Below are 22,807 nucleotides of genomic sequence, written 5' to 3' on the forward strand. Positions count from 1 at the left end.
ATTTTTTTTCTTTTCAGGAAAAGAGAATGAAGAAAAGAGGCTGAAATTTACAGGTGAGCAGAGAAGCAGATCAAAGAATGGAAGAAAATCATGGAAGATGATGGGAGCTGCTGAATATCAGATAGCTGCTGAGTATCAGCTGAGTATCAGATAGGTAAAAATGTATTTGTACATAAAAAGCTCCTGTCCTGATTGAGTCATGCAAGACATGGTTATAGATACTTTTACTCTCTGGCAGACTTCCTGTTTCTGGTGTAACATGTAATGCATCAGTACTCTGAGCAAATTAATAATATTGTTTAAGAGCAAATTTATAATATTGTACTTAAGACCAAGAGAAAACAAACACGATGAAACAGCAAGGTCAGATATGCTATTAAAATTAAAAGGAAACCTTCAAAATCCAGTTGTGTCCATGTGTGAAACTGTATCAGGCGAAAAAAGGGCAAATTGTGAAGGGATTACGAACTAACTATACAATCTGTTTCAAATTCATATCAGAAAAACTTTCAGAGAACCTGTGGGACCAATACATCGTAATGAAGTTTAAAAATTACTTTCTGCATCCACATGGTTTAAAACGCCTGGCAGATGTAACTGTCTACAAAACCAGTTTTACTCTGAATAGATAAAACAGTAACAAATCAGCAGAATCAGAGGGTATCCACCCAATAGATCTAGGGAAATGCGAGGACAAAACACCTCAACTACTGTCATGTAACTATCAGAAGGCAAGGAACTTCACCAAGGCTCCTGAAGACATGAGGCTACCATGACAAAAGAGGTACAGTTCTCACACAGTAAAAGAGGAGACAGGAGTAAATGGTTAGAAACTGATTGTGAAGGAAGATCATTCTCCTTCTTTCCTGTAATCCTATGTTTCCTTTGTGGAAATGTCTATATCAATAGGCTGCTGTCCATATATAAAATGCCCACAATTTCCAAAGTCAAGCTGTAATCCTATGGATCTTTGATTTGAAATGTCCTTTTCACTCTCATACTATGTGCCTAAATCACAATAACCTCCTTTTTCGGTTGGTGAGGTTTTTTTGGTGTTATGGTTTGGTTTGGTTTTTGCTACAGTTGAATAATCAAACTGCATTAAAGGTTTTGGAAATAAAAATGCAGTAAGTTCTTCATAATATTTTTTAAAAATAGCTTGTACTTACCTGCTTTCTGACACTGTACTATCTTCTCATATAAGCTATCTGTATTTTCAACTAGAGTCCTGATGGTCTGAATCATCTGTAGAGAAAAGAAGTAAAAATATACAGAAATTCAACTTTTACTGAAAAATTTTAATCTGCAAAAGATGCTTAAATCTGAACTCAAATCAATAATCTAATATTTGTCGTTAACATAATTAATACATTCATTTTGCTGGTCGCGACCAGGCAGAGAAGTGCTCTAAACATATCATAAAGACATAAAAAATATGATGGCTTTGGGCCGGGATCTGTGAACACTTAAGTAAAATGTCTGCTCCACAGTTCATTGCCTGTAAAAGCAAGCGGAAATTATACAACCATTTACCAGGTTATACACTTTTGGTGGCTTGGGTGGGATAACCTGGATGCAGGTTTCCTCTTCCTCACTTACTCTGACATACCAGATGATGACCACTCACCACCCAATGGGATAATCCCATTGCTTTTCCAGATTTGTTCCTATACATTTCACTTTTTTGTGGCTTGATCTGTACATATGTATGAGACAACACTCATGAGGGGAAAAAAATTCACTAGAGACTGGTACTGGAGAATAAGGAAAATAAAATATTCCTTTACCTGATCTTTCTAAAGAAAAAGCCTTTCATGGAAGCTCAGATGAAAGCACACCAACTAACATGGAACTGTGCAGATTTTTCAGCCAAGGGTATGGACTGAGAAGTAATAACTTTGCTTCCCCCATGTCCTGGGTTCAGCTACAGCAGTCATTTTTTCTCCTTCTTAGTAGCTGGTGCAGTGCTGTGTTTTTGACTTTCAGTCTGGGAACAATGCTGATAACACCGATGTTTTTAGTTGTTGCTCAGTAATGTTTACTCTGACCAAGGACTTTCTCAGTCTCATGCTCTGCCAGGGAGGAGGGGAAGCCGGGAGGAAGCAGAGGCAGGACACCTGACCCAAACTGGCCAAAGGGGGATTCCATACCACAGCACGTCATGCCCAGTATAGAAACTGGGGGGAGTTACCCAGAAGGCCCAGATCGCTGCTCGGGTCGGGCTGGGTATCGGTCAGCGGGTGGTGAGCGGTTGTGTCCTTTTCCCTTGTTATTCCTCTTATCATTATTATTGGTAGCAGCAGTGGTTTGTATTATACCTTAGTTACTGGAGAGCTGTTATCTCAACTCGTGGGAGTTACATTCCTCCGATTCTCCTCCCCATCCCTCCGGGAGCGGGGGGAGGAAGGAAAAGGGGGGGAGTGAGCGAGCGGCTGCGTGGTTCCAAGTTGCCGGCTGGGCTTGAACCACGACAACACCTTACGCACGGACATCTCTGGCATCCACTCAAGCAGACAGTTTTCTTGCCACTAAAACAATTACTGAAGTTTAACATGTTACTTATGTGGGTGTTCATGTGGAAATTTCTTTTCCTTAGGAGACCACAATTGCTGCTATGAGCAGGAACATGCCATTTTAAGAGGGGAAAAAACCCCAAACCTCTCCAAAATTTTTCCTCAGAGAAGTATTACTTTAAGATGGCATGAGTATGGTTGTCCTTCCTCACACTTACTAAAAGGAGGCTTCTCCAGTTGAGTGACATCAAGCTGTTTTTCTGAACACTGCTCTAGGTGAGGCATAAATCACTTTGGAGAAGCAGGCAAGTAAGCCTCATATTTTTGATCATGACAAGTGTGCAAGCAAGTGAGCAGGCAGAACACCTGCACAGATGTCAAGTACTCTACAGACTTCTATTATTTTCAGCTACACAAAAATCTGGTTTAAGTAAATGACAAAGCATTAAAAAATAATCTAGTTCTGGTTTTATTTTTTCAATTAAAAGTTATAAAGAAAATTATGCAAACCCCAAAATTTTTAATTTATGCTACATATAAACAACATGTGAACAAGGAACTTCAAAATATGTGGAGGTCATTATACTGGATAGTTTGATTTAATCTTCACATCCTGATCAATCTGTATTTCATTTCAAAGTATATATTTATCCTGATTTATATTATGTCCATTAAAAAAAGAAAAAGGCAAATTACAATAAATGAGGAGAAAATAACTTAATCAGGCTGTTAAGCTGCAAGTGAAATACTTTTAACTACGCATTTTTAACTGGATTGTTTTCTGAATATAAATACCAATGTTCACTCAAGCAAAAACTGCCTATAAATAGAATTTATGCTGCTTTCTAATTAGGTCTAATAAATTGAAGACAACTATTTTAAAGAGAAACATACTTAAATAAAGGAATACTGTATTTCACCCAGATGATAGGCTTCTACTGCTTCTGCTGCAGCACTGCAAACCGACTATTCCTGATTTGTCAAGGAAAAAGCTGCATTTCAGTATGTTTCATTACTATTTGGTCTTTAAAACAGTATTCAGAAATTAAAATGGAGCCACCATAAATATGCTTGAAAGGCAAGGATTTTACCTGTTCCATTATGTGTGTCATGTAACACATGTAATGCACTTAAATGAAGAGAAGCACAAACACAGCTGAATTCAATTGTAAATACACGTTCAATAATTGATGTTACTTTGCTAACTAGCTGAAAGGAATCCGTAAAGCATCTTCCACTGAGTTTTGCTGTGTTGAAAATCACCTTGAAAATGAAACACTGAGCATGTATGGTTCTTGTTCTGTCAGGATGCTAATAAAAAACAGCAAGGACTACAGTGGGATTCTATGTTAAATAAGAATCCTTTCACTTGAGAACCCTCTTGACCAGAGTTCATAAAAGAGAGAGACCAATTGTGTTGCCTTTCCAAGGTATATATTCTGAAGGAACTGTAAGAAAACTGCAACTACCACCATTTGTAAATGATGTAATTTCTAAGACATCTCAGGTCCTATTCCACACACAGAACATTTTTCTGTTTCCTTCATACAATACATTTTATATGCACATTTAGAAATAGCAGAGAACAAGGCTCCATAGATTAGAAAACTTACTCTGAGACACTGCACTGATTTTCAGTAATAAGAGAATTCAAAAGATGAGTAAATATGCTTACATCATGGCTTCTTTGTTTGTTTGCTGTACTGACATAGCAAGAAAGCTGTACTAGTTCTGCAAATGAAAGGAAAGTCAACTAACTGCTGTACTAATGCTCTTTTATTATGGCAAGGCTAACATTTAAGAAGAACCTAAAATAATGTGCAGATTTTTTGGTATGGGAAGTTGCTTCGCCTAAGTACTCTCAGATTGAAAGCAACATCCTCTTTGCAACTTTTGAAGGAAAATGCCAATGCATTTCATGTGACAGAAATTATGCTAACATCAATTTTTATATTACCAAGGCCAGTAACAATTACTTTCTTTATCTTTGGCCTCTAAAATACATACAATGCTGTATTTAAGATTAGCAGCACCACTAAGCAAAACTGGTTGAGCTGACTGCCACTACCATTAAATCAGTATTGTGCTACATCCCACTTTTGTTTATGTCCTTCACTTAGGAAATAACAGACAAGTATGCTGTGTGCAAGAGTAGGTGTCACCTTTTAGTTATGTTTGACTGATAAAGTAATAGTATTAGTTCATTATAATTTCATTCCTTTACTGCTTTTCACTATGCAGTCACCTTTTGGTATGGATTCAGCAATTTGTTACATGATCCTTTATGGCGTGTTTGATATAAGTTCATTCTGTTGTTCAAGCCAAAATTATAACATCATGAAAACATTCATGTATATATTAACAGACACTGAAAGACACTTGGTAGACACAGCATATGGAACAAATAAGTATAAATGGCTGTACTCAAAGAGGAAATTAGCCTGATCCAAATGACACTTGTATGTATGTGTGTGCTTGGTATAAAATAGAAGTAGAAAATTATGAGTGAGTAGGAGCTTCAGCGTGAAAACCAATACACAGCAGAATGAGAAATGAAATTCTCAAGACAAGCTAGTTCTGGAAATTGAGGAGAAAACAGTCTATTATAATTAGACTAGTCTGTATTGAACAAGCCAATCAATAAGCAGATATTTGTGAACTACAGTCACATTTGAGATTATTCTCAGTGTCAAAACTGGAAAGATAAATGCAAATAAACTTAATAGGGAACAAGCAGTTACCAGCTGAACATTAAAAATGTTAATATAATGGCCATTACCCATGCCCATTCTAAGAATGGATACCATACAAAGTTTAGTAGTTATACTTTCTAGTAAGTGTTTTACAATACTAATTCCTATTCTGGAAGTAAAGATCCAAAATATCCAACAAATTATTTTAAAATCAGAATGTATAACACTTGCTGAAGTAGCTTCAACTCTCCCTTCAATTCCCCCCTCCCCTCCAATTTCAGTATGACCAGAGAACTGCTCTGGTACTCACTACATACTGGTCTTTTTTATCTCTTTTTGGTGACTGGGAAGCAGGAAATGCAGAATGCTATGCTTCATGAGCCTTGAAGTCATCGCATTTTTGCAGAGGCCAGGCTGACAGTTTGATCTATTCATCAAACACTATTTGTCAAATCATGTAACCATTTTACCTAGTTACCAGAAAAGCTGACAGTAATTCTAACAGGACAAATGTCAAGCAAGATGTAAAAAAACTATTTAAGATGATATTCTTAAGAGGGTTTAGAAATAAACAGTAAACGACAGCCTGAGTTCTCAGTGAGGATTAGAGACCTCTGTTATTATTTACCGTCCCTGCCTTAAAAAGCATGGTGACTATGGTTAGAAATCAAAACAATTCTTACTTCAAACTGATGGCACTCTGTTGCTAACAGTACCATCCACCATTTATGTGACTGTGTATTCTCAAACCAAGTTAAAAAGTCATATAATTAAAAAACTGTATCTATCCTCTTTCTCAGCAAAACAGAACTCACTCATTAAGAGAGACAGCTACACAATTTTAAAAAGAATATACATGTTCAGACTATCCTTTAGGCTGATTTTTTTATGTTGCAAATCTTTGTTAAGTCACTTTTGTTGTTTTAGAAAAGAGGCAAATGCTATGAACTAACACTGTCTATGTCTACCAGGTATGTAAGTGCTCCAACATATGTACAGATACATGTATTTGAGACCATTCATCCAATTTCAGCTGAATTTGAAGAAGTGAAGATCTATTTCTACTAGGCTCATGAAAATAGGTCTTTTGGTAGAAGACAGAAAATCCTGTTTATGCCTGCAACTTAGGGAAAAGATGTAGCTTGAACTCAACCCTACGTATTTTCATTTAACACAGAATACAGAATTAGGAAATAAATAGTTAAAAAAAAAAATAATCAAACCAGAGGATTTATTAAATCCTCTACATGTGGAACTGGCTGGTAGCACACCAAGAGAGACATCAGCTGCACTTTAAAATGGGAAACCCAGCCAGTGATAAACTGTGTCTGGCTGATGAAACTCAGCGAGAGAAAATACCTTCACTGATGGAGTTGCAACACCAAGGATGAACTCTATTTTTAGCAAGTAAAGCACACTACACATTTACATTTCAAATCTGTGAATGTGTTGCCAATACTGTTAGACCTACGTTCCAACAGTAAAAATGAAACCATCCTTACAGCAGGTATAAACCAAATCTTTATTAAAATGGGTTTCTCCACAAAATGCTGCTCACATCCTCCTTTCATCTCAAATCTCAGCGTATTAGAAATACCACAAACTACACCATTTCTGAAAACAGTTTAGTATTCAGTGGCCAAACCAGTGCTCTTAACAGTAGCAATAAAAATGTAATTTCCATTTTCCAGACATTTTATGAAGTCCAGGATAGCACAAATGGCACCAAACAGCACTTCATAAAAAAGGAAACCAAACACGGGGCATCCCAAACATCCTTCCCCTCTAGCTGGCATTGGTGAGGCCACCTCTGGAGTGCACAGTCCAGTTGGGGGCTTTCAGTACAAGAAAAATATGGACTTACTGTCCAGTACAGGGCCACAAAGAGAGTTAAGGGACTGGAGCATCTTTCATATGAGAAGAGGTTGAGAGAGCTGGGACTGCCCATCCTGGAACAGAGAAAGCTCAGGGGGAATCTTGGTGGGTCAAACACTGGAAAAGGTTATCCACAGAGGTTGTGGAGTTTCCATCCTTGATGATACTCAGCAGCCAACTGGATGCAGTCATGGGCAACCTGCTCTAGCTAATCCTGCTTTGAGCAAGGGGGATGGACTAGATGATCTTCAGAAGTACATTCCAACCTCAATGATTCCGTGTAAATAAGGATTTTAGTAAAGCGGGTATCTCCAGTTAGAAGAAGTTTTTAGAACTGAGCTTTCTAGCTCAAGACAACAATCAATAATAACTTCATTATAGATAAAATTCAGGTGTGTTTTTACCCAGACAATACAAAGCTGCTCCATAATGAAGAATAACTGACCTTTCTACTATTCAAGTATAGTCCAAAGTGGCAAGGTAAGAAAACAAAACTGCTAATTGCTATTTCTGTACACACAGAAGACTCCTCACATAAATTTGTTTCAAAGCAACAAGGTTTTTAACAAACATTGTCCAAATTAGAAATTATTTCTCCAGCTATGCAAGAATAGAAATTTAGCACCAAAGCAGAAAGTCACTGATGTTGGAAGGGACCTCTGGAGGTCATCTGGTCCAACTCCCCCTGCTCAAGCAGTCACCTAGGGCAAGCTGCCCAGGGCCATGTCAGATGGCTTTTGGCTATCTCCAAGGGTGGAGATTCCATAACCTCTCTGACCAACCTGCTGCCGTGCTCAGTCACCCTCACAGTCAAAAAGTGCTTCCTAATGTTCAGACAGAGCCTGCTGGGTTTCATTTTGTGCCTCTTCTCCCGTCACCAGGCACCACTGAAAAGAGCCTGGCTCTGTCCTTTACACCCTCCCTTCAGGCATCTGTATGCATTGATGAGATCCCGCTGAGCCTTTTCTTCTCCAAGCTGAAGTCCCAGCTCTCTTAGCCTTTTCTTACAGGAGAGAAACTCCCAATTCCTTCCTCACATTCGTGGTCTTCATTACCTTCATGGCCTTTATCACATTCAGATTCTGTTTTGTATGCCCACGTCTGTCTTGTACTGGGGAGCCCAAAACTGGACAAAGTACTCCGGGTATGGCCTCACCAGTGATGAAGAGCAGGGAAAGATCACCTCCCTCAAATATAACATGCACTGTGTATTATGATACGGTTAAGTATTATGTTTCCCTTTAGACTTTAAAACACTGGCCTCTAGTGAGACAAATGCAGAGGAAATTTCCATTATGCTTCCTGAACTCACTGGCATATTATGATATAAACATAATGCTGTACCTAAGTCAGAAAAACACAGGAATAGATGCACAGTTTCACTTTTCCAGCCTTCCTTTTCTCTCTCACCTCTTTTTGAGATGTTTTATGTTCTAGGAAACACATACATGGACACGGGTTTTTGTCTTCAGTAAGAAGTAGGCTGAGATTATGCCATACTGCTGTGCAGTAGTATAAGAGACAATATCCACTTACCAAAACTAATTATTGTAGACCCGAGAAAAAAAAAGGACATCATCTGTTCTTAATTCTGTAGTATCCCAAAATGAATTAGATTTCCCAAAGTTCAAGAAAATTTACCAAAAGGAACAAACAGTCCACAAGCTCTACATTAAAGTCTTGCATTCTTTCTTAATTCCTCATGAGTAAAGTATTTGAGAAAGGCTAGGTTGAAGACAGAGTAAATAAAATAATCAGCAGCTCTCTTCTAAACTATGCACACCATGACACTAAACTCTTTTAACCCAACAGTCATTTCTCATTGCTTTCCTGACACTCTTGCTGTTACAGCAAAATTACTTTCAGCATTTTTAAACTAAAGCTGATAGGATGGAAACACTATGTAAAAAGTGGACAATGACGAAGGGCGTTTATTTAAAAGGAAAACATATCTGTAAAAAGAAGCATGAATTTATCATCCTTGTGAAAAAATTAATAGGTAGTGTTATTTTTGAAACTAAACCCATCAGAAACAGTTCCAAAAGCTACAATTTTTTTTGATGGGAGTCAAAAAGACAAACAGAAGATTAAGAATTTATTGAGAAAGAAAGAAAACTACTACTGAAAATATGGAGTTCATTTAAGAGAAGTTGCTAATCATCTGACCTATTTTTATGCTCTTTCATAAACATTCCACTGAACTACATCAGAAACAGGGCAGTAAGCTAGATGAACTCCTCTTTCTAAGTAGTCGTATTATTTTATGCTCTTACGAATACTGTGAGTCAGCCATTAGCCATAATGGGATTAGTAAAGAGGATACAAAAAGCTTCACTGTTCATACTCCTAAAAAAAAAAAAAAAAAAAAACCAACCCAAAAAAAAAGAAGAAATCTTGACTTCCCAGAGCATCAAGCTGTCATTAGCAGAGCTTTGCAATCAATGTAAAACAGCTCATACTTTACAATATTTGGCACTGGAGTCTGAATATCCAAAATTAGATGCTTGTTTCTGCCCTTGTGGACTGAAAAGCCCAACATAAGCTGAGGTTCTCATCTGCAGCTCTGGTTTTGGAAGCATAATTGCAACCTTCAGTTTAGAATTACTGCCCTTCTATAAAACAGGAAAATAAAAACTGATAATAAGCAATGTAACTCTTTTTGAAGAAACTGCCCAAGCTATTAACTTTATTTTCCATCAATACTTTGTTTCCCATCAGTTTTTGTGACAGACTAACAACTACACAGTCAGTAACTATGTGTATTAACCTAAAACCTCAGGATCTACAATTATTATAACTTGTTAAACATAGCAAAAACCATTACCTGGGCTATTTCCAATATTAAATTGCAATGAATGATGTATGTTTTCCCTTAGATCTCTTCACCACTGAACTGTATCCATTTATTACCTAAAGACAGTTCTAACTCCGCAGAGACTTGATAATTAAGGTAAACATACTGTACAAAGCCAGAGGCAATACTGGAAACAGTGTGTGCTATTGGTATTTAAATACTGCATTCATATTGCCAACTCTGAAACTTCCTGTTTTAACACACATTGTAACAATCCACCACTAAGACCAAGAAAACTCTTTAAACTTTAATACCCACACACCTCTCGCCTTCATGATCTTGGCAAACCTGGGGGCTCCATTAAGTCATACATCTTCAAGAGTAGTTACCTATTTAAGCTAGATCAAAGTTGTTGGAGCTATACTTACTATCTCTAACTCACAGCAAAAACATCCTAATGCAAAAATAAACACAAGCAATTGTCTTTTAACAGTTCTTTTTCTGTTGGAACATCAGGTTAAGTTCATCATTTACTACAGCTATCAGAAAAGAGCTAAGAATTTTAAAGGGTGAAAAATTTAACAGTAACTTCATTTCAACATGAGCATTTGAGAAGAGACTTTGTCAAATGCTTTCAGAAAATCCAACCAGGCTAAACTTCCATGTCTACATGCTTTTTGACTTCAAAGAAGTTCAAGAGATTAATGAGCCCTTCACTTTATAAAAGCTGAATTGACTCTTCCCCAACACGATTCTCCACATTTCCTCTAATTTTCCTCTTCAAAATAGTTTCTATCCATTTTCACAGTACAGATGTCAGCCTGTCTGTTCTGTAATTTCATGATCTTCCCTGGAAACCTCTTAAAACACTGGCACCACACTAACAACTTTGATAGTCAGTTTTAAGTGAGAGGATACACACAACAATTAGCAGTTTGGCTATATAAATTCTTGAGATCTTTCAGAATCCTTGAATGACTATTACCTCTTTCTGGTAATCTTTTCTGTCATTTCGCCTTTCTTGTGTAGTATCTTCTGGCAGCATTTCAGTTGGAGATGAATCCTCCCATGTGTTCTTCATAAAGAAGCATTTCATATGAAACCTTAATCTCCTACAGGTAAATGGATGCAAAACTAACTTAGTACTGTGGCTTTATTTCTTTTCCTGGGGCCTTCTTTTAAACTTTGATCAACTAGTGATCAAACATATTCTTTATTTTGTTTCTTTATTTTCAGAAAAGAAGTTACTGTTATTTTTCAGTCCGTGGTCATTCCTGAAATTCTCCACTGTCAGCTTTCTTGTATTTTTTACTTAACCATGGTAGAATTAAATACCTACCCTATCTTTCTCATTTTCACTTGACTTCAGTTTTTGGGAAGACACCTTCTTCTTTTGAACAGCACCTCCTCCTTTTTGATAAGTGGAACATACTTACTTCAAGTTCTGTGTGTGGTATCTTTAGGGTGCCTATGACGTCTGTTCTTTTGAATACTTCTCTTACCTTTCTGTTTTAACAAGGTTCCTTATTTTTATGTATTTAGGCTCTTCAGTATCAAAGCCTTTCAATCTTCTGTGCAAAGCTTAAGTTCTTTGCTTGATAAGCCAGATGATGCTAAGAGTTAAATAGTAACATAGAACACCCATGGAGCTGGGCTACAGAGACCTGAGCTCAAAAACAACATTCTGAACCAACCCAGAAACAGAACACAGCTATCACAGTCTGTGCCAGTCATGTATTCCTCAGAAAAGGCAGAGATGGAAAAATGTGGATTTTCTTCATGTGCAGAAAGCAGATAGTGGTCACATGGCATCACATGATTTAAAAACATATGAGATCCAAAGACTGAGTTCGACTACAGGAGATTGGTGACCATCTTGAACACAGCCTTCTCTGTCACAATCAGAAATTGCGTATTTAGATCAAAAGAAAGTTCAAGAAGAAAGTTCAAGTAAACCTATTCACAGAATCAGAATCAAAGAATGGTTTGGGTTGGAAAGGACCTTAAGATCATCTAGTTCCAACCCCCCTGCCATGAGCAGGGACACCACACACTAAACTATGTCGCCCAAGGCTCTGTCCAACCTGGCCTTAAACGCCTCCAGGGTTGGAGCATTCACAACTTCCTTGGGCAACCCATTCCAGTGCCTCACTGCGGTTTAGGAGATAAAATGGTAATTACCAGCACTTAATCTAGTATTTCTGGTTACCCCAGAAATTTGCAACCTCAAAGAGTAATGTGTGGAACAAAGACTTTTCAGCTAAGTAACTCTGGCACACTAATAAGCTGAGATGCATCTACTTGTTCTCAAGATACAATTCCATAACCACAGCAGAATGAAATGCTTCTTACTGCGTTTGCAAATTAACCACAACCAAGGACCTACAGCAACAACAAGATAACTAGTACAGATTTTATGAGGTAAGCATAACTCAAAACAGATCTTCTAATCATTCTTTTTTAGGCCCTGTGAAAGAGGCAATGAATATATTACTTTCTTCAGAACGTGCTCGAGACAGAAGTGCCCCACACGATTCATTACACCTACCAAGTTGAGTTTTAAAGGTAAAGAATATTTAGGGGTCTGAGCAATATTGGAATTATACAAGGACTGTTAACGTTTTACTGTAACTATGACAACCAGTCCTTTTTAGGTAGTCTTTTAATAAGCTCCACTAGTACCAGTCTGGTCAATGGCTCTTCAAGGTATAATGCCAAACTCTTTCCCAACAGGATAGATATGTTCAAGTTCAAAATACAGACTATTATACTCATTTTATGTCATCAGCCAAATTTGCAATTCCTTCACATGAAATTAACTTCCATGTGATGCATATGCAATCTGCTGTATTGAGTCAGTAGCTGAAATGAGCCAACAATAAGGTAACTGGAATTAAACTTACGGTAGAGCTACTAAGCACTAATTATATAGTGTCTTCTGGTTTACTAGCTTTGTTCATTTTCATAATTTCACAACCTACACCATCAATAAACACAGACCTGTTCTTTAGCCTATCCCCACCAAACCCTGTGCAAAAATGGATCTAGCAGCATTATCTAATTAGGCTTTAATAACATTTAATCCTAAGTATTATAGCAGCACTACTTTATCTTCTTTCACACAGGTACAGTTCTCTACATTTTCTGGGTTAGGTTTCCTCTTAGAAGGAAATGTCTGATTACAAAGTTCAGAAAACTTTATCTTCATCAATGGGAGACTTCATCCTTCACTAAGGGCACATTTGTATGATCCTCTGGCTTCATTTGTATGATCCTCTAGCATATCTTTGCAGTGCTATTATACTCATCACTGAATAATGCTGCAGACTTAGGTAAAGATAATTATTCTTTTTCTCTTGCTATAGCATAACTTTTTAAGGTTTACTTACTGTTTATCTTAAAGGTTACAAGACATTTTAAAAAAAACATGCAATGGTGTGGAAGAGGCACTTGCCTTAACTCCAAGCTTCAGTCTGCAGCACTGATCAGTGATGGGTGTGATGACACCAACAGAGTGCATGCTGAAGTACCACATAAAGGAAGCTGAAGTTCATGAACAAGAGGGAAAAATAAAACATTGTTAAACAGTGAAAAGATGTTAAGGGAGAAATACTCAGGAGTATGGAGAAGCTAGAGAAAAATACATAATTTAAACTTCTCAAAAAAGTTCTCAGTTATATTTGTTTCTCGTTATTCTGAAAAGATACTCCAGCTCCTATAGCATGGATAAAAGCAAAAGATCTTTTTATTTCCTGGGTAAACTTCTGGTTCTAATAATGCTGGTGACAAATTACTCATCAGATTTAAAAATGCAGTATTCTAACTTCTGAATACTACTAGACTTTATCACTTACAAGCTCCTTCATTAATGTAGTACTGACTGCTGACAATTTAAGAAAGGATTATGTGCTGTTTGTTTACATGAAAACCCCAAGTGCCTAGTGATAAGCTAATTAAGATATTATTTGCCTCATTGTTCCTTTAAAAGATACATCTACCTGTGCTGCATTGAAGGTATTTTCACCTTTCCATGTGCCCCTGCAGTATTCCAGTCTTTTGTAATTATTTGAGTGTGGACTGATTGTCCCATTGTAAAGGTCTTACATCCCTTCTCACTTTACAGAGCAACATCGAGACCTGTAAGCACTCCCAACAAAAACAAACTCTGAGTAATTAAAAATAAAAATATTGTTGTCTGTTTATTATCATTTTATGAAGAGTATTTCTGACAAATAAGAATCCCTTCATTAGCCAAAAATATCGTGATCCCGAAACAGCAGTACTTTGAGACTATTATTATGATGTGCCACACTGAGAATGCACGGAAGATAATGACAGCCTGTGGTATTAACCAAGGTTTATAGACTAAACATTTAACACAAACTCTGTTATCAACTTGATTTCATACTTGCAGCACTTGACACACTAGAAGAACATAATTTTGACCTATATTGAGGCCTAAGCCAGCAGAAAATAAGACAAGCAGGTTATTATTATTTTGACATCCACCCTTTCTTAATTCTGGATAAGGATTCTCCTTATTAAGCTGCATTTTACACCCACCTGTTAATTAATCATGTCAAAAAAATCCCCAAGCCAAAACCAACCACTGAGATAAAATGTGTCATTTTGAGAGCTCACTTTATTAATTTACACCAAAAACACATAAAAAGAACACTAGCTACGAAAGTATCAGACTTTAAACATCTGCCACTATAGCAAATATTAATATATCAAGAGCTTCACAACTCCTCTCACTGAGAAAAGGATGATGTGGATGGATGTCTCCTATTGTTTCATGATGTGCTTCCATAACCAAGAGCTATCAGTATTGCTCCCATGGCTGACTTCATTTTCCATTATACCCTACAGATGTTAATTACCTTAAAACCTTTTGTCAGCCTGGACAGAGTATTGGCAAGACCAAAGTTTCACAAACCGAAATGCGTCTCATCAATTTTTAAGTTTTATTTGATGAAAATAATCTTAATTTTTACTTATCTTCAATATTACTTATATCTAGAAACACCATCATATTCTTAGTCTGAGAGTGAGTCTTTATCCTTTAGGGAAGAGGAGATGGAAAAATTATTTGAACATGCCACTAAACAAATATTCTATTATTATGACATATGAAAATACACATTTCTAAAGTACACAAATATTCAAATCATGTGCAGACTACAGGATGCGGGGAGGGGGGGAAATGTATGTGAGAGACAAATTGACAAACCAAACTCGGATAGGAAAGATTTCTGGAGTCATGAGTCACCTCTGTTTACGTGACATTCAAACAGAAATATTAAGCCTCACTTACAGAAAGATTTTAAGTATCTGGAATAGCTTAGAAGCTTAGAAGCAGCAACACCACATCCACATCAGAACAAACTGCAGGTAGAGACATCTCCAACAGCAGGACTGAATTTCATTACGTAGGTGTTACAGGTGTACTGCCAACAATCAAGCTTGTTATCATCTACAGTGATATCTTATAAGCTACAACTAAGAAGGATTTTTTTCACTGTCTCCTCATAACTGTACCACCATTCCAATCAAATACTGTTGTATTTACCTCATCACCAAACTATATAAACTCTACCTAAATTGCTATTTACCAATGAGTCCTTTTCAGACCTTGCTAGAGCATTATTCTAAAGCTACTTTTTCTTTAGAAAGCAGTTTCAAAGATATATATGAAACCCGGCTACTGGTTTCTTTTCCTTCATTTTCTTTCTTTAAATAGCATTGTTTTTAAAACAGTGCCTTGATACTGCCAGGAGAGGTTTCTAATTTTAGCAGACAAAATTATCTTAGAAACATTTAGTTACTGTCCGATGATATATCAAATTAAAGAAATTATTAAATAAATAAGGGCTCAATTACTTTGTGCCAGATTACTTCAGTGGAAATAAGGAGGACACTTGTCCGGATTCTTTTTCTATGCTTTAAATTAATGAACGGCAGACGTAAATCAGTATTTCCCTGTGTACCACTTCTTCCTTCTTGCACAATGTTTGATTTCCAGTCTCTAAAGACACAATTTACGTATTTCCTGGAGTATAAGGGCTGAAGTTAACATTACAGCTGCTTACAGATGTGAAAATGCCTAAGTAAATGAGATCTAGCATAGAAAGATATAGCAAAGGAAAATGAAAAAGCATGTACAGAATTAACACTTCAAGTATAAAAATACAATTCCTTAAAGCAGTTCCTGATGTTTTTCTACTCTGTGTGGAGTCAAAGCCAAAAGAAATCAAGGTCCACAAACTGGAAAATGTAAAGTAGCAAACTAATGTAAGAGGTTTATAAATATGCAAAAAGTTTCAAGTTACTGCAAAACAGGTAAATTAATACATCCTCTTCATTTTAAATCCTCTTGATTATAACCACTCTGCCTTCCGAAGTGTACAAACATGAATTTGCGTGCCATCTATTAATCTCTATGTTTTACTCAATAAGAAAACACTATCAGCTGCTGTACATTCATGGGAATCATTTTCAAGCACATTAAATGCAGCACGAAACAGGAAGTCACAGGTTAAAATGACCTTTCAAAACAGGCATGGCACTGTATATTACAAAAAGAAAGTCTTTCAAATAGCATATAAAATGACCACAAAGGACTACTCACCATGTCATATGCTGTTACAATCTTTTTCAAGACCTCTGGAACAATCCCTTGGAGCTCCATAGTTGGATACTGATCATTGAGATTCAGTACTACCAAGGGTGTATTATCAGGCCCAACCAAGCGCATAGACACTGCCAAAATGCACTGCATAAGATTTGCTACAGGAGAGAGGCCACATAATTCTTTGAATGAAACTACTGCGTTCTGCAAAAAGGAAAGAAAGAGTTTCCTTTACAGTTAAACATGAATTTTAAAGTCTCATTCTTTCAGGATAAAATACTTCACTGTTATAGTTGATCTACAATGTGGAATTAGAACAGTTTGTCCCTAACAGCTGGTAATTTTCCAAAGCAACCATACTAGATACATTTTACCAAAAATTTTAAAAATTCAAACAATTCAATACTTGTCACGGGTACTAAAATTAACCACGCAAATAAATGTTTGGTTATGTATTTTTAAAAATTCTAAAATATATTTCATAGTATTTTTTAAAATGCCACCAAGGGAAACAGACATTAGGTGCTGAACATCCCAAATCAGCAAAATTGACATGGAAGGAGGAATTCAGCACATTTGTAACTTTAAACATACCTGAACTATAGTCCAGACGTGCTGTGGATCTGCTGGCTCCCATTTGGTGTGATTCACAAACCCAGCACTCCACTACCGATGTCATTCCTATCACAGAATCACACTTAAGTGAATATTTAAGGCACTGTAATATAAATACCAATTTGTACCTTTCCCTAAAATTTATTATAGTTGTATTTTAAATCCAATAGGGTATTACAAAGCTACACATTTAAACTTTAAGAAAATTTCCAGTATTAGAAATACAATGTGACTCTAAGTAGCCACTGAAATTCCATGATGGGCATATTCTCAGCACTAATGAATTTAGGATTTTTGTACCAAGTGGGAGCTGGTGATCTATGGCAGGTCTGGAGTTTGTGTTCCTGTAGGAAACAAAAACAAAAACATGGCATATTAAAGTTGCAAATGTGCTCAGTGCTCCTTTCTCTCATGTGTTAACCAAGCAGGGCATCTGACCCAGATTTTCATCTTAATCAAAACCATCTTCCGCCTTGCTGGCATGGTATGACTCATTTGTGGACAAGTTTCTTAGAGAGACATAATGCCAAACTTAATGCAAACAGGAATCAAACATGAAATATTTTGCTGTCTCTTTATGAGACAGAACACCCAAAGAAGACTTCAAAATATGTATATATAGCATAATCATGTAAAATTATGTGAATACTAGATTACATCTACTACAGTCACTTACAATGCCCTTCAAGTAAATGTTTAGTAGCATCTAGTAAATGTCCAGGAAACAGAAACTACTGTTATTAACTGGACTACACCTTAACGACACAATAATTACATAGTTGAAAAGACAGACATTGGTAATCCCATTCAAACAGATTTTGTTTGAGATAAACATCACGGATAAGCCACTATAAACATCAGTTTTACAGACAGGAGGACCCAGGGAACATATATATCAATTAATTGCAGGCAGGACAGAACTATAGCTGTAACTCTTTGCCTTTGGACTTCCAACTCTATATCCAGAGACTATCCCTCATACTGTCAAGCAACTTAAACATGCGACATCACAGCCAGTTTAATCACTCATGTTACACATTTGTCAGTGATTAATATGTAATAACAAGTTATGACATTAGCTTTTGTCACAGTAATGTAGTACCTAACAAGGAAGAAAGAAGGCTCGCTATTTCTATACATATTTAGAGAAATCATTAGACTCACAGCTGCACTTTTTTTTTTCTCTTCTTTCACCTTGTATTAAAAACAAACAAACAAAAAAACAACCACAAAAAACACAAACCACTTTGCTCTTTATAAGCTGGCTCGTGGGCACATTATTTCTGTATCATAAAAATCTTAACAATTTGTAACACCAAATCTCAGTAATACAGAAATCAAACAAATCTCACATTCCCTGGCATAAGTTGATACTTATTTTGAGTGATTTATTTACTTTTATTAGTTGTAAAACCTTAGTTTTGCAAAGTTTAAACTGTGCACATTACATAATCTGTCAGTAAAGCTATGCAAAACTATTATTCCCTCATGTACCTAAAATATCTTCTTAATAGCATTTGGAGAGATGGTAATGAATTTAGTTGCTAGCACAACTTTCAAACTGACAGAATAAAATACATAAAATACCTTTTAATATCCCATGTTCAAAGAAACCACACTGAGCCTGGTTTCAATTATATCATTTCTGGAAAATACTGCAGCATCCACAGTAAAGAGTTTAAAGCAGCTGCAAAAAAATGTATGTTTTCAACGTTTCCTCAAATCTTAGGTTCAGGTCTTCCTTGAAAGCAACCTTAATATACAGTATCCTTTACATGATAGAATTCTAGCCTTCAATAGGTTTACTGCAGGTAAAGTTCACTTTATATGTTGCCCATAATATGAAACATTTATGAGTCAAAATATCACCCCCGTATTTTCTTAACAATCTTCTAGTGCAGCAATTTTATACACCATGTGAACAGGAGAGCTTCATAATACTGTACTAATTTCTTCTTTCATATGAAGAAAAATTAGTTTTAAAACTGTATTACTATTAAAATCTCTTTAATGTAAGACTATTCACGAAGAAAAATTATCTACACTGATGCGCCAGAATCAGGTCTCAGACATTTCCTTCAATCAGTTTCCCCTTAACATTACATAAGAGGATTTAATAGGTCACTTCGTTTGAAATGACTATGCTTAATTTAATTGATCACTGCTAGCATTCCATCAGAATTTTATAGGCAGTTAAAAGCTTTACTGAATAAAATACAACTTTACAACTCAGTTTAATCTATGTCTAAAAGGGTATCTTCACCTGGATCCTTTAACGGAATCTCCAAACAATGTATTTTTCAGGTGAGATCTCTTGACTTCCACAAAAACAAGCACCTCAGCCTGTACTTTTTCCTGAAATTCCATGTGTTTACTTTATGTGACCTTTAAGGTAAGGTAATTTCTTCTAGCAGATACCTTCTAATACCTTAGCACTAATTCCACGCTTTTTTAACATATTCTTGCTAGGAAGAATCATGGAAAGCAAACATGTTTCAGAAGTACTGCCTTCTCTTTGGGAATGAGAAAAAAACAAAACCTCGGTGAAACTATGCTAAATATACTTTCACATACAGTAAGTTTTCTAATGATGCATAAAGTCTCCTTTTTCTATCAGCTGTATTTTCCTCCTCCATTTCTATTTAACTTAATTTTCTAAAACCAAAATATTGCTATACTTTCCTCTAGTGTGTATCTAACATTCCTTCAAAGAGACAAGACAAGTCAACAAGTCTGAATTCTAACACTGGCGTCATGTTTCCAGTTCACATTCAACAAAACATGCATATGCATTCCAGGTTACCTCAATAGACAGTATCACCTAAAAGGCTTCCCTGATATAATCCGTCTTTAAAGCTGTTCAGCATTAGACTCAAATAATGTAACTGATAAAACACAGCAAGACTCTCAAAAACATATATTCCATAGGCATCATAATACAAAAATACACATAAGAACCAATAAATACATTGTAAAAACTGTACCTGCATATTCTCTCTCAAATCCGTGGCATCCCGAATAGGTTGGAGAGCATTCTTGAACACTTCATCTATTGTTTTAATCCATAATGTTCTCATGGAAGCATATTCCCTTGATTTCTTGCCTTTCCTCACAGAGAGGCCCCGCTTATGAGGTTTCCCACCACCTCTTCGATTAGTAATGGCCACGTGCACAAACAAGGATGCATGTGCTAAATTTTCACCAGTTAAAGACTGTAGAGGAACGTGCCGATAACCAGTCTGTAGACACTCAAAGGGAATAGTGTATTGCCCAATAAACTCATCCCCAATGTAATCATCATCCAGCACAACAAAACGCACCATAGCTAGTTCCGGTAAATTTATTTGAAATTCAAAGCTTTCATCAAAAATTGGATTATCTCCATTCTGATGCATAGTTTTAGTCCTTTGCTCTGCACAGTCTGCAGGGATTCCATGTATTTCAACATAGACATAAGGATCCACAACATCACCTTTGGCACCTGATCCTTTGGGTTTAGGAAAGTTTTGCCCACTAATGATTTTAATATGAAGCAGCTGAGGCGAAACTCCAGGCACGGTGTCTTTTGTATTCGCACTGAAGAAGGACACTTCTTCTCTCATAATAGCGGGACGAAGGACGTAGCCACAGTTTCCGTTCTGTCGAAACCAACCAATGTTAAGATCCATCATTAAGCCAGGCGTTTGGAAGTTCATTGCTACTATCTGACAACCACATTTCCAGAAGTCCTGGGGATTCATATTACTGGAGTCAATCCTCATAGGACTGGGGAAAACCCTCGCAAGAAAACGTTTGTTATAATTGACAAAGTCTCCCGGGTTTTCATTGGCGTACTTGCTAGCAAGCACTTCATTAAAGGAGCACACTTCCCAGTACTTCTGGAGCTGAAATGAAACTTGAAACTCTTTGAACTGAACTGACTTACATATGCTTACCAACTCCGAGAGTTCTTTGCAGAGCTGAAACCGTTTCCCTGTCATTGAGTTCTGCTGTTCCACCCCTTCTTTCCCCACTCTCTGTGACATTTCTGCTCCTTCATCTTCATCTGTAACATCTCCCTCTAGTCCAGAAAAATTGGAGGAAAGCTTCTTTGCTTTAATCAGTATTTTCCCTTTAAGTGATTCTGGTGATGGAAGGTAAGACTCCTCAATGTTTGGAGACTGCGTATGTAGTTTGTCCCCCAAAATTTTCTTCATGTGTTGTACCATCACTTTCTGCTGTTTAATGGAACAATGATTTTCTAAACACAAAATAAGAGGGTATTCTGAAGCAAAAAATGCATACTTGTTAATAATGTCAATCACGCTACGGAAGACAATCTGTGATGTCATTGTATGCCCTGTGTAAATCACAGGCTCGTTATCCGGGCCGTCCCATACATCCAGTTCAACACTGCGACAACCCATTTTAAGAGCACGAATGTAGCCTGTGATGTCAGAAGGCCCTCGAAACTGATCCTCTATCAAGTATGTATTATGAGATGAATTTATAAAATAATGAGATAAAGGCTGTTTCATATCTTGACAAACTTTTTTATGTTCGGGATCAAATATGTGGCAGTCTGGTGAAGTAAGGTAATTCGTAAACCCATCTATAGAAAGACAACCCTTTTCCTGCCCCTCTTTGGCTGGCTCGTATTTGTGAATAATTTCCAGGCTTATTTCTTCCGTAACGTGTGCCATACCCTGTTCTGCTTCTAAAAACATCATGAGGTCCTTGGTATCTAGGAATTCTTTATTGCTTGAAAACTGAACCAACAGGAAATAGATTTCAGGTCTGGTACAAAGCTCATGAAAAACTTCAATAAACTCTTCTTTTGTTACTTCAGTACCAGTTTTCTCCTTGGATCTATGTAACTCCTTGAATTTCAGTTCAATTTTATTAGTTTTTAAACCAGGATTTAAGTCTTTTATAAACTGTACAGCATTACACAGGGGTATATGTCCCAAATTATCTACATCTGATTCACTGAACATTTGTGAAAGCCATGAAGTCCGCATATTATCTTGAGTACTTTCTATCATATCTAGAGTATGTTTTCCGTAAGAAATCAGGTATCTTAAGCCAGTAACCCAAATATTTGCAATGTCTGCTGAATTAGCAACAAGATCTAGTGACTCATAGTTTTCTCCATATATAATTGAAAATGCACAGTCTTCTGATATCTGGTCATATATCCCATTGCTGCGAAAAATATCTGTATTTTTTCCTGTTCTTACTTCTTTGATTGATTTAATATCAATCTTTGCTTTTTCAGAATCCTTTTTTGAAGGTTCCCAGCGTAGAGACTGCATATCTGCATCTAAAAGAAAATATCGGTGATACACCCTAGAGTTGGATCGAATCTTTTTGAGCTCAGAGCCTTCAACCATTGCGTTTATACAGTCACTTGCACTGCTGATCTTCTTCTCAGTTGGCATACTGCTAAATGACACAGTCTTCTTCCGTTCCCGCTTTTGTTTCGTACCATCCTGGAAAACAGGGGGGAGAAAAAGAAAACAAGTATCAGTATGATTTTGCTCAACATTGAAATAGGTTTCAACTTCAAGCTGAAAGTTCATAAAGTAGTTCAAAAAGGTCTAGATCTGTGTGATGACCAGTAAGACGGAAATTCTTAATGGAATCATCACAAATGAAAATACTGATAATGGCTTAGTAATTGTTCTTGCCTGTATAAGTAATCTTC

The 22,807-nt window shown here is 36.6% G+C and overlaps 1 protein-coding gene across 1 annotated transcript; it reads right to left on the minus strand.

Annotated features, from left to right (window-relative positions):
* Positions 1 to 1,169: 1,169 nt before the first annotated feature.
* Positions 1,170 to 22,588, minus strand: PLCL2 (phospholipase C-like 2; the record flags this gene model as incomplete). Its single annotated transcript, XM_010012437.1, has 3 exons — positions 20,106 to 22,588; positions 16,507 to 16,710; positions 1,170 to 1,245 (listed from the first exon to the last, which is right to left on the minus strand). Coding segments are annotated over exons 1-3 (2,716 nt in total), but the record flags the coding sequence as incomplete, so codon positions are not given.
* Between the last annotated feature and the right edge of the window lie 219 nt (positions 22,589 to 22,807).

The sequence above is a fragment of the Nestor notabilis genome, unplaced genomic scaffold (genome assembly GCF_000696875.1).
Source record: "Nestor notabilis isolate BGI_N333 unplaced genomic scaffold, ASM69687v1 scaffold2244, whole genome shotgun sequence".
Classification (NCBI taxonomy): Eukaryota; Metazoa; Chordata; class Aves; order Psittaciformes; family Psittacidae; genus Nestor; species Nestor notabilis.